We start from the raw sequence: 13,004 nt of genomic DNA, 5'->3' as shown, positions 1-13,004 counted from the left end.
TTTCTGTGACTCACAATTTCCAAATATATTTGTGAAGGTGGTTCATGAATTAAACTTCTGTCAGCTGAAGCCTCCAGCATTGTTCTGCCCATGTTCAGTATGGAGGCTCCTGGCTCACAAGAAGTTTTAATGGCACAGTACAGAGGATCTGTCCTCAGTTTATAAAGGACATTCAAGAAGCCATTACATAAAGTAAGAAAAACTGCAAATGCCCCCATGGCTTTTTGTCATCCCATAGTTACTCTTTGGTAAGTTTAGGTTTCCTATATATACCACTGAAAATCTTCAGATGATTCATCCCGAGGGCTTGCTGTCAGATGAGCACAGTTATGAGTTATGCTTCTCGTAGTTTCTCTGGTACTATTACCCCTCACTTCTTCCCTGATTTTAAGCTGTGTTCAGATAAGACCTGGGGGACTCTGGGACAGCAGTTTTGGCCAACTACAAATTCACACTTTCTCACTTAAGCATTTAATTACCTAAGTCTAGCAAATCAACAGATTTTAATAAAATTAATGCAATCTACAAGTGATAACATGCATATAATCTTGTACAATGACTTTCACAGAGGTATACTGAAATATTAGCCTCCCTTATGGTGAAACATCTTCATCTTCTCTGCTCCTTTCCTGCCCCAATAATCTTTGCCTCAAGAAGATAAACTAATAGGACAGTTTTTGCTGTTTCTAGGCTCTTTCTCTGGTTTTCCCTGCTCAACAGCATCAGTCCTCTTGCCTGGCAGACTGAGAGAGATTCTCTGGAGATACAGTTTGTGTCTTACCCAGTGCAGAGTCATACTGAGATGAATAAACCTCATGCATGGAAGCATTTGCTACCATTTAGTCTCAAGTGCACAGGGTGCAGCACTGCTTCTGGAAATATATTTCTACAATAAGCACCACTAACAGCTTTGGGGATCATATGCAGTATTGGTGCAGAAATATTTGCTATTTCCCATCATGACAGAAGGAAGACACGTGGTTAAATTACTGCCTGTTGTGCATGACTGTAGACATTAGCAGCTGTTATTTACAGCTCCTATTATGTTACAGTATCCCAAAAGGCAGGAGAACTGCGTCATACAGCATTATTACAAATAAAATCATTCCAGCAACGTAAAACCATTTTAAGCATAGAGAATATCACTGTAGGTTATCTTTAAATGGAAAGCATGAACAGCTCAGATGTTTTGACGACAAAATGTATGTTTTAGTACTCCCACCCCATCAGCTAATACAAGAAGAAATAGGAAGGACAAGAAAAATTGCACGTTAATAAAGTCAGTTGAAAGAAAAAAGGTATGTCTGGAAGAAGTCTCCACCAGTACGTCAGTGGAAGTGGGATGTCCTTTTCTGGAAAATGCACAACTAGAATGAAAGAGAGCTCCAATGGTTTTAATCGTGGAAATGCTTGTATGCTACAGATTTTTTAATCTGTTATTCTATCCTAGGGAGTTAAATACTAGTACGAAACATGAGGCAGACTACTCCAAATTAAGGAGCATGCCTTAAAGCAGGCAAACATTGTTCAGGCATCTTATGAAAATAAAAGTCATCTAACACAGTGAGCATCTTAGATACAGAACCCAATTCCCCATACTCTCCCACTCTTCTAGTAAAAAGGGGCAGTGGAGGAGTGGGTGGGGGTGTATGGAAAAGGACAAAGCAAACAACAGTTTCTTAAAACAGATTTGGTTTTAGAATTTAGCAATGTGAATTCTAGTCCTTATTTTTTTCTAACTTATATTCTTTTTGCAAGAAAACTTTTATGACAAATTCTATTATTCCCAAAACCCTGAAAAAAAATGTTTTGCTCTTCAAAATCTTGAAGAGCTCCCAACAAATTCCAATTGCAATACAAGTGATGTGAATCTGGAATAAAGGATTGGTGGTCACTTCCAGTGCTGTTCCATTGTTTCCTCCTCTCAGGACTGGGTGTCTTCCCAGATCAAGAACTGACATCTTTTTAGGATAACAATCTACTTGAATAGTTGAATTGCAATTTAAGGAGGAAAGGAATATAATTCACACGTCATAAAATGATAGCAAATAAAACATATCTATTGCTTCTATACTTTACACAATTGACTTATGTATGATTAATGCATACCAGCCAAGAGATCTGTCCTTGCTTCCAAGGTGTGTCAAAGTAGCTGGAGAGGCAAGATGCTACTGAAGCAAGAAATGAAGATACTTTTCTGTAGGCACTTCTGAGACCTTTAAAAGGTAAGGGAATAAATTCTTTTGGCCCATAGTCAAATTCCTTTAGTGGTAATGAAATATCAGTGTGGTCTACTGTACTCACATAAAAAAATTAATTCAAGAGTCCTCCAGCATTATAGCTATATTCCTCTGAGATCTATAAGAATTCCCTGTGCTCCTCACCATTGACTTACAGCTGTTCTAGAAAAATGTACCAACATTCTACTTTACTCCCTTTATGAGTAGAAATGTCTAACTTTTGATTTGTCTGCTCAATTCCACACTCTTTAACTCTACCCACACACTGCACTGTGTTGGCCAAGACATATATTTTGGCAGTGGACTTCAAAACTGTGTTCCTCCACAAGAGAGTGCCCGTGTACAGTACACACACACACAGCTCCTCAGTCCATGTGATTTATATACAGCCTGGGCAACCATCTGTTTCACAAATAGCTGAAAACCCTGAAAAATAAAAATCCCCAACTGTGGCATATAGGAAGCAGTCATTCTACATACACTTTCATTTAGCAAGACTTAGTTTCATTACTAATAAGATCAATTATCAGAGCTGCCTGCAGTTTCTGCTGCTGATGATGCACAGTTCTCTCTTCCTTCAGCAGTTGAGCTATATGTATTGGAATGTTCTATAAAACATTTCAGAAATAAAGGTCAAGTAAGCTTTCTTGAAAGGGATGCTGTTTTCTGGATAGAATTTCCTTCCTGCATACCTTTAGCTTCCAGGACTCATGATGTTAGGCAAAGAGACTGCAAACACACATGCTCACGTCTGCCTCTAGAATTAAGCTTCATCAAGTTAGAGCACCTTCTTCAGTCCCTGCTCCTCTCACACATATGAGGGTGAGACTGTTGTGAAAGTGCTATTTTACAGCTAACAGTATACATCCAGTCCCGAGAGCACAGGTGTTAGGCAGCACTTGCCCTTCAGGGGAGCACGTTTTATCGATCTTGGAACATTTAACGTGACATCTAAGCATCAGTGAAGTCTCTTGCTCAGTTTTTGGTTTTTAAGACTACATATAGTTTTGGGTGAAGCACAACTGTGACTTTTCATAACAGTAATAAGAGGGTAAAAACATCTCTTGGGAGGAACCAGTTGTAGTGGAGGACCTTGAACTCCAAAAAGGACTTTGTACTATGCTTGCAACCAACTAGGACGCCGTGCAAAGACTGAAGCACCAACACGTTGTGCTGTGATCATGCTTTTTTACACCATAATCAGAATGGCACAGAGATCTGCACCAGCTGGAGCCTTAAAACATTTTTATGCTCACACATATTCAAAGTCTTCTAGCCTGTCCAATTATTTTAAGTGGACTAATATTTGTTGATTAGCTTTATAGCTGGAAGTCTTGAAACTGAAGTCTGAGGTCCTATTGATCTTGAGATCATAGACCTGACTCCTTTGAAGTATGAGTCTACCCCAAACTGCCTATATTTTTGAACACCTAGAGACCAGATTTTAGTGGATCAAGATGGACAATCTTAGGCAGATACAGATCCAGTAAGATAAGGCAGTGTCCTGGCTAGTTTGAGACTGCAAGTATATAGTTCCTTATTCTAGATAGATCTAGCAGTACTAAGTCTAAAATGGCCATAGAGTATTGCCTCACACCCTTTCATCAGTTTATCCTTGCACGGTTCAGTTCAGTTCTCCCTTCTTCATCCTTTACTAGTGATTCCCAACACCTCTACAGAGTCATGGTAACAGATATTGTTTATAACAGCTCCAATGACAAGTTTTATTTATTTTTGAATTTTCAGAAGTTGGTATCATATGTCTATCTAACTAGAAGCAAAACAACCTTAATGCCAAGGTATGAGAACTTCCAGCTTAACTAGAAGATTAAGAAAATACTTATTCTTTCTTTATTTTCACCCCTCTAATTTCCATTTCCATGGAAACTGGGCTGGAAAGTACCAGCAGGCAGCCTGCAGCTGAACATCTGAATGAAAATGCTCATGTTGAACTCAGCAAGCAGACAGCAGGTGAAATCTGCAGAAACTGTCTAAAAATCTATAGCTACATCTTGAAAGCAAAAGGACAATCTCAGTTTCAGCAAAGAAGTTCTAAAGAGGATGCTACTAACCCTAGTGAATATTCTTGCGTTGCAGCAGCTGATAATCTGACTTCCTCTTTGGAATGTAGGAATAAATTTCTTTATTACAATGGCACAAGACAGAAATTCATCACAATTAATTAAGTACTTCAAAATATTCGGATGGAAGATAATATGCTAAGTTATTTCTGTAACAGTACTTTGGCTTCTGAACATTATCCTGTAATTCCTTCTGTGAAGTCAAACTGGCTGCTGTACAGTTCATACACACACATTGGCAGCCCACTTATCTGGATGGCTTTTCCCACAAACATCCATTGCATTTCAATAAATACATAAATAAATAAATAAATAAATAAATAAATAAAACTAGCACTAGTAACATATTTGCTAGCTATAAAACACTTGGTTTTGCGCACCAATTCACCTTTTATTTTAAAAGCTAGTAAGGCAATACTGTTGTAGATATAGTTAAAGGAAAAAAAAAAGTAATGTTGACTTCTTTATCCAATTTAGTAAAGTTTAGTGCAGGAATTCTATTTAATACCATCTTAGATTTTTCTTCTGTTCAATATTTGCTCTTCAAGCAACAGGAAGAAAAGCAAACAAGCAAGGATGAAACATTCCTGTCTTGGGCTGTAGTTTACCCAATGAAGAGATTGGTTATTATTAAACTCCTGCTTTTGTATATAAAGCAATTACCACTCTCTAAAGCAGATATTATTCATTCTTTGCAGAAAGCAGAACACTGGTCACACTTTTTTTCAGTGTAATTTTAGCCAATGCAGTGGACAAAAGAGGATGATTATAATGAAAGATTTCACATCTTGTGCAAGATCAATATCAGTACATAAGAGCTGATCTGAAAATGGATGATGAAGAAACTTGAGACAGCAGAAATATCTTTTCCTTTTTTTTTTTTAAAGAGTGTTGCTCAAAGTGTTGCTCAAAGAGCTATTTATCAGAAATAAAGTCAGTATGATCAGTGCCGGTGCTCTGTATTGTACCTATGTTCTCCTTCACAATGAGAGGGGAAATTCATGCTTAAACTTGAAAGAAAGAATCAGCCCAAGAAGCTGCTAGCAACTGTTGATTCATTCCTTCTTTGGGATCTTCAGTGGAAAAAATGAGCCCAAATTTGCAGTCCACAACATATCAAACTCATGGCTACAACGGAAAAGAATAGTACAGAAGCTTTTCGTGCAATTTGGAAACTAATAATTGTGTATCAAGAGCACCACAGAGGCAGACAAAGCACACAGCTATCAGCATCTCAGCAGTGCAAGAGTGTCCATTTAACAGCTGTAGCAATGGTAAAAATCACACCAAGCGCCTTCTATTAATGACTCCCATTGATAAGTCACGTTTTACTGCACCAAGTATATTTGTGCTCACCTTGAGGATCATTTATTGTGCTAGATCATGGTACAAGGAGCCCTGGGATAAATAAAAATCAAACCCCAAATAATTCACTTATCTGCTCTAAGACTGCTTAAATACAGCATACACAAAAGCATAAGCTTTCAGATATATTTCCTCTTTTTATTTGCATGAAATTTTCTACATCTAAACAACCCACATGTACTGCCTGAAGAGTTCTATTTCAAGCAAGACTGGAAATAAAAATAAATTTAAAAAATACATAAATTTAAATAAAAAGCAACACACAGCAGTGTACATTCACTTTTCTGTTTCAAATCTGCATTTTAACCCCTCAATTTTTTGTTTAGGAATGCCAAAACATGTTGCATTTAATGGCTATCTTCATTTTGAGGGTACAAACCAAGTGTAGTGCTCATACTGCGTGAACAGCTCTCTAAGGGGGGGGGGAGCAGGGAAGGACAGCCTCAGCATCTGCCTAAGGTTTACAGAAGTGACCATGCAGAAATGGGAGGGACTTCTGATTTCACTGAAGATTTCCCACTAACAGGGGACGGATCATTGCTAGGAAATATTTATAAAGGGAATATGAGCCAGCTGCATATGTACACAGAGGATGGTGGATGTCCATCAAAAGGGGCGGGTTATTTCTCCCAGCTGGAGCTGGAGAAAAAGAGGGTTATAATTCAAGAAAATAAGGAAGCTACTCCCTACCAGGTCATTCACACTGTTTCCCCTTACAATCTTGTTACTAATGCCTGTACAGAGCATGTAACTGCTTTTCTTCCAATTAACTTTATAACTGCTAATGCATCCCAGTTGTTGCTGGCTGGTTCAGTTCCAAGACATGGAAAAAAAAAACTTAGCAGGGACATCAATAAAATTCTTACAGTATGAATATGGTATATAAAATAGAAGTGCAGAATAAACATGTCTGTTCTGGGATCTTTTGCCTCTTGAGGCACAGATTATGTGATAAAATACAGGTTCTGGATATTAGCTAACATAATAATGAGCACATATAATGCAAGTGCATGCTATATGAACTTTAATTTAGTAATGAAAATATGATTAATTGAAACCCACAAATAACACTTAAGAAATGAAACATCACTGTCTATTAGCAAAGTTTAATGCAAGCAGCCAACTAGCAGTATTCAGTGTTATATTTAGAGAATGAAATTCTGTAAATGCCTTACATGTTTGAAAATTAATCATTCTTTAACTTTTGAAATACCTAATCTTGTTAAATATGTACCTTCTTCCAAAATTGCATTGCTGTGGAAAGGCTGAATTACATTTTTTATGCTCCCTTTTAAAAGTTTCTGCAGGAGATATTTTTATCGCTTAGTTATAAGTACTGAGAATAAAAGTTCATGGTAGGAGTACTAACAAATCATCACCACGGGAAGGAGATCATTGCTGCCATGTACCCTTCTTTCCATGCATAGTTCTTTTCTCCAGTTTACAAATACAGAATATCAGTACCACAAAGTGTGGTTACTTCAGTGTCCTACACAGTGTAGGAAAGGACAGCGATATGCACAATTTTCTAGAGTACAGGCAATCCAGGGGCATATTACTTTTAAGATTAAATGCATATATTCTCCAAGAATCAAACTTAGGCTAGGTCTGAAGGGCAGCCAGATGAAAGAATGGTCTGGCAGCACTGGCCCTGCTGCTCCCAAGGGCTTGTTTCTTTCTCTGAGGTGCAAGCTCCAGTGCAACAGCATAAAAGAGGCTGGTCATGAAGGCACTCTTGAATGAGGAGCCAAAGACCACCAAGCTGGCTACACTTGAAGTGTTGAATGGATATAAATAAGTGGAGAAACTACTACTGCACCTCTCCCTTTCACCCACCCATACTCCCTACAGCATCTGTGTTCTTCCCTAACAGTTTTGTCGGTCTCGTTATATGATTCTTCCCCTCTTTCTTCTCCCATCCCTCCCCCTAGTCCATCTCTCTTTATCCTTCTCTCATCATTAGGAACAACACCCAAGTCTGTATATTGCTCAGTTCCTCCAAATGTCAACAGCTGAATGCAAACAGACCTACAGCTCGCAATCAGGCAATTTTTCTGGGCTCATTTACTGAGAATGGAGCTGGACAAGATTATGTCTGATGTATACATTCGAATGCAAATAGTACATTCCACATTTACCCATATTTAATGAATTTCTTCTTAGTTTAGAGTAGTTGATTTAGACGTAATCAAACAAGACAAAGGGTCATTTATCTCTAAGAGACTCAATGAATCAAACACAAATTTAGTCATTCTTTTCCTGCAAAAAGGAGTTTAAAAATCCCTCATGGTCTGTCTAAACTCTCCTTCTCCTTCTCTTTGCCAAGTATTTAAACACTGTAAATGGGGGAAGTGGGGAAAATGGAACACAGGCATAATTTACTTTGCACTTGCTGGCAGCTTCCCACTACACAGTAGGTAGGCATAAAAATACTTCCTGCAGCAGTCACACAGCAGCAATAGAACTCACAACTATTTTCACACATAAGTATGCTTGAGTTGTCCAGCAGTTGTTACCTACGTAAACCTGATAGGTTTCCTCTTCAAAGAGCTTAGTTCAAAGTTTTCAAAAACAAATTTTACATTAGGAAGAGCCTTCCTTTTTTTTATGCCCAAATGAAGGCACTTTTGAAGGTGACTGAGATTTTAGATACATGGCTTTCTTGATATTGGTTATAAAGGCATGTTATAACCTCTCTAGATAAATGGTCAGTCTTACTGCCCATACCCAGACCATTACTTCATGCAATGCTGGCTCTGATATCCACGCGATACACTTATGTATGAGTTGAGAAGAGTTTGGTTGTCAATGGAATCTGGATCAAGTTCTTATATTACAAATAAAAGAATCAAAATAATTGGCACAGGATACTAGAAAAGGAGTACACAGACTGAGCTGAGGTCGTTACACCAAGACCACTTTTCAGGAAATCTTGAAATTATTATGAAGGCCAAAGTCTGTCTTCAGACTAATTATGAACTTACAAATTCTTGCTAGAAAGGGTATATTATTAACTGTCTTACTGTAGTACTTCTATCGTGTTCACAGATAAAATGGAAATCAGATTTTAAATTTCTTTTGAGCATTTGCAGGTAACCACAAGTCCCTCTACAGCTCAGCATAGTTCTCAAGTTCTCTCTGTAATTACCTTTAGTGCAAACTGTGCCTGAAATACAATTAGTAGCAAGCCAAGGAGCAAATCACTTTATTTTAATGGTAGCTACTGGGGGAAGAGGGGATGTAGCCTTAAGAGATGCAAGCAATCATATATATTCTATTAAGAAGATATCAAAGAAAAACTTATATTTTTCCTCCTACTTCTCTGAAATTAGTCTGTCAAATCATACTCACAGTTGCATACACAGTCACTTTAACTCAATTTATAATATTATTGAAAGGATTTTAAAACTTATTTTAAAGAAATTGGTTTTTTCCTGTCATAAAAGAATGTAAAATTAAATCATAACTTTCTTCTCATCCAATATCATTCTCATCAATTGATTTGTTCTGGTCACAAACACACTACTCTAAGTTTCCTCCTGCAAACAACTCTAAGTTTCCTCTGGCATCATTCGTGATACTCATTCTGTCTACCCCCTTAGTCTACTACTCCAGTCTACTCGTCTACTCTGAAAAATAAGCATAGAGCAAGCATTTATCTGCAGTAAGAGCTATGCGTGACTTCATGCTTGGCACCTTTGTGAATCAAGAGGACCAGGCTGCAGACTTCAGTATTAAATCTCCTTTCTTGACCAAGTCATAACTTTATAATTAACAACATAGAAATGCTTCAGAAGTTCATACAAATACCTTTATAAGCAAGACCTGATAGCAACCTCTACAACTGCAACAGCTCCAGAAAATTAACAGAATACACAAAGTCTTCACATGAAAGCAGGTAATTTAAACAAAACATCCAATTAATCACTCCCTATAAGATAACTTCAGTGGCCATAAACAGCAAACAAGACTTCTCAATATAATCCAATTTGTGTTTGCATTTCTCCAAATCATATTACAATGTTAACTCATTAAGAAACAAGTTTACCTGTGTTCCTGTCAGGTAAAATGCAGCAATGCTTCTGCAGTATGCCAGGCAGAACCTGTGGCAACAAAGAAACAGGCGTTACTGTACATATATATTTTAAAATCACATGAAGAAGAGCCAATGATTGCTGGAACACTGTATTTGCATCAAATTAGCTATCAGGTGATGTAAATCTGAACTCCACTCATTAGGAACTGCAAACAGAGAAGAATCTTATAAAATTAGTTGCTTATTACCTGTCTGTAACGTTAGTTTCACTTTCTCACATTGACTACAATATCAAAAGTTGGGTAAAAGAACCCAAGACCAATATTTAAAAATGCTCTACTTGGAAAGAGAGTATGTTATCAGTCAATGATGCTGTTGTTCCTCATTTTGCACACGTGGCCCTGCAGTCACAGCATCTTGTCATAAAACACTCAGGTCCAAATTCCAAAGCACAGCATTTCCCTCTCCACATAGCCAGTTCCAGGAGACAACTCAAAACTCCAGAGTAGAAAACTGAAGGGAATAGGGACAGAGAAGATCCCAAGTTTGTGGTTCACCGCATCCACCATGCTCTGATGCTTCTGTCAGCCAGTGAGAAATGCTGCTGGAGTTTACCAGCACCTATAACCCTTTTCTTCACAGATTTACATATTAAAATCACTTATTTTGGTACAGACAACCAACTTTGGTGGTCCTACCAGCAACAACCTGTACATGAAGCACACAATACCTCATTGCAATCCAACTTTTAAATCTACAATTTACACCCTGTATGATATCAACATCAGTAAAACTGTAGCTTAAACTTTAATGGCTTTTCTTGTCTTTTGTGGTTCCTGAGAAAAAGCCAATTAAAAATCACGCTCTGAGATGGCTTCTTCAAATTTTCCCTTGGAGGTCAACACACACCCTTTAAAGTCTGAAACTTAAAAAACCATACGTTAGCCTCTACAGACAAGAGGCCAGCACAGCCACTGTCAGGAAATCCTGGGCTTCTAATGTCTAAGAAGACATCAAGAACCATCACACTGGTTCTGAAAATTCAGGAAGGAAAATATTTTAGGGAATAGAGACATTTTTATTTTTCACAAAGACCACTGTTGCTGTTTGGCCAAGGTTAATAGCCAGGGATGAGGCTGCTAAGAGACAGACATGTACAGCCCCTACAGCAGCACCCCACTCCCATTCCTCCCTGCAGGACTTTTCCAGTACACACCTTCAGTACAACCAGGAGAACAAACACCTCAGTCTGTGTGTCCTCTAGCACAAGAAATCAAAGTCTTAAGAACCTTGCTGCACCATGCTTCCTCCTGAATGCACACATGCATAGGCAGGGCCATTGCAAAACGCTGCTTTTATTATAACTTCATGAGTCAGTCTGTGGCCAGGAGGCCCCCCTGAACAAAAAGGAAAGGGTACAACTGACAGGGATGAGAACAGTTTCCTCATCCAAGTCCTCTAAATTTTACAGAAGGCACAGTATTTACAAAAGTAATTCACTTGTTTGGGCATAATTCTAAAGTTAAACTTGTGGATAAAACATAAAAAAATATCAGCGTGCCTTACTCTGATTCACAGGCAGCAGGCAGCTTGCATTTTTGGAAGGACCAATAGCATAAATAACAATTGTCTGAAAACCACACTCATCATTCTACAGTGTTTCTAAATTTTAAAATTAAAAAAAAATCAATATTTCTTGGAAGTACAATGTCATATGTACAAACTACAGCATTTTTCCTATAGCCATGGATATAAATAACAGCAGTTTTACAGGCATCGAAAGCATAAAAATTAGAAGCAGAGAACAAAGAAATTCTAAAATGAGCAGAGACAGTCTTTCAAAGCAGTGTAATACAAAGACTGAATTTTAAAAACACACTGTCTTATTCAGACATAAAGTAACATTTAGTTCCTCAGGAATCTGTCACATTTTCTTCCCCACATTCACGAACCATGGAAAAGCATTATAATTTATTATGAGCTCCCAGTTAATCAAACTAAGACTGAAATTACAGGAAAAGACAAAAAAGAGCAGATCTGGAGCAGCAAAACAACTTCAATGGGAAAAAAAAAAAAGCACTGGAAAATAATTTACCCTTCCTAGTAAACTGAATATAGATAAGAGACCAGTCATACTGAAAAGCACAGACTGGAAAACATTTATTTGTCCCTTCCCTTCACTCTCCTAAGTGTTAAGTAGGCAAACAGTATGGCAAAGGCTTAAACAATGCTTCCTGCTCCCCAGCCCTTTAACATGTTTACCCTGCACAAAGCCAGTTTCTGGCTGCTAGGAGTTTGATATCAACCTCCCACTTACTTATCTACAGTATACAGATTTTTACACTGTACCCATCTCCATGGTACCCAAGAGCCTTTTCACACTGCTCTCCTCCCACTTTCTCCCCACTTTGTTTCTCTCCTCCCTAGGGAAACTGACAGGAGAATTCCTCAGCAAAACTGTCACCTTTCCCTCTACATGCCTCTCCTTCCCCCGCTGCTTTCCTTTCATTCATTTGCATATTGTAATACCCAGTTTATTGCTTAAAATGCCTAAAATGCTTTATGTCTCAGAGATTTTTCTTTAATTTCACAGAAAATCCCTAGATTAATCTTTGTTTCTTTTGGTTGTTCGAAACTTTACCTACACAGGCAATTTGAGTGAGAATCTTCACCCAAAGCAGATTTGGAGTGATTTCTGCTGTAGAAATCAAAACACGGGAGCAAATAGAGAGATTTACATGCAGAGTGGGTGGGGAAAAAAGGCAAAAAAGAAACCGGTTTCAATTATGTTAACTGATGATTTAACCTTCAGTTGTTTTATAAGCTCTCAGCTGGGAGTTAAGGCATTGCAATACTAAATTAAAACTGGACTCATAGATGCAGAAACAGAATAAACAATACAGCAGGTGGTATGTCCTTAACATCAAGGTGCTTCCCTAGTAGTAGGCAAATTAACTGTGGTCCACATATATAGCTAGGCAGACACATGTGGCAGGAACATAGTCTTTGCTTATGGTGCCAAGTTGAAAGTATCCTCCAATTTGATGAAAAACACTAATTTTTGTTGTTGGATATTGATTTGGACCTATTTACATTTGTTTTCACAATAAATATATAGCTGTCATAATTAGTGTTCAAATTTTAACCTGTAGCTTTATAATACAGGTACTCAAAAAGCTCCTCAGAACAGCACAGGGTGGTTACATAGCTGTTGCAGTTCAGTAAAGATCATATTTTTATGTGTTTACCCGGAAACTTACCTTCAATTTCTTAAAAATAAGA

General features: G+C 37.8%; 1 protein-coding gene and 1 long non-coding RNA gene across 11 annotated transcripts in view; one reads left to right on the top strand and one right to left on the bottom strand.

The window, feature by feature from the left end:
* Positions 1 to 13,004, bottom strand: part of DLGAP2 (DLG associated protein 2) — a 455,335-nt gene that overhangs the window by 370,448 nt on the left and 71,883 nt on the right. For all 9 annotated transcript variants that reach the window (XM_051778092.1, XM_051778093.1, XM_051778086.1 and 6 more), the window contains one exon: positions 9,735 to 9,789. In XM_051778092.1, the coding sequence (XP_051634052.1) occupies positions 9,735 to 9,789 (55 nt within the window). The remainder of the gene's footprint in view (positions 1 to 9,734; positions 9,790 to 13,004) is intronic.
* On the top strand, positions 3 to 5,418 carry LOC127466840 (uncharacterized). Of its 2 annotated transcripts, none has more exons than XR_007902883.1 (3): positions 3 to 192; positions 2,139 to 2,225; positions 5,062 to 5,418. It is a non-coding gene; the product is annotated as an uncharacterized LOC127466840 (long non-coding RNA). The 2 variants fall into 2 exon arrangements; XR_007902884.1 differs by having other exon boundaries at positions 5,020 to 5,418.

This window comes from Manacus candei, unplaced genomic scaffold, assembly GCF_025592945.1.
Source record: "Manacus candei isolate 608988 ecotype Guabito, Panama unplaced genomic scaffold, ASM2559294v1 h1tg000011l, whole genome shotgun sequence".
Lineage (NCBI taxonomy): Eukaryota > Metazoa > Chordata > Aves > Passeriformes > Pipridae > Manacus > Manacus candei.
The sequence above is the reverse complement of the archived record's forward strand: the minus strand, read 5'-3'. Positions and strand labels throughout refer to the sequence as shown.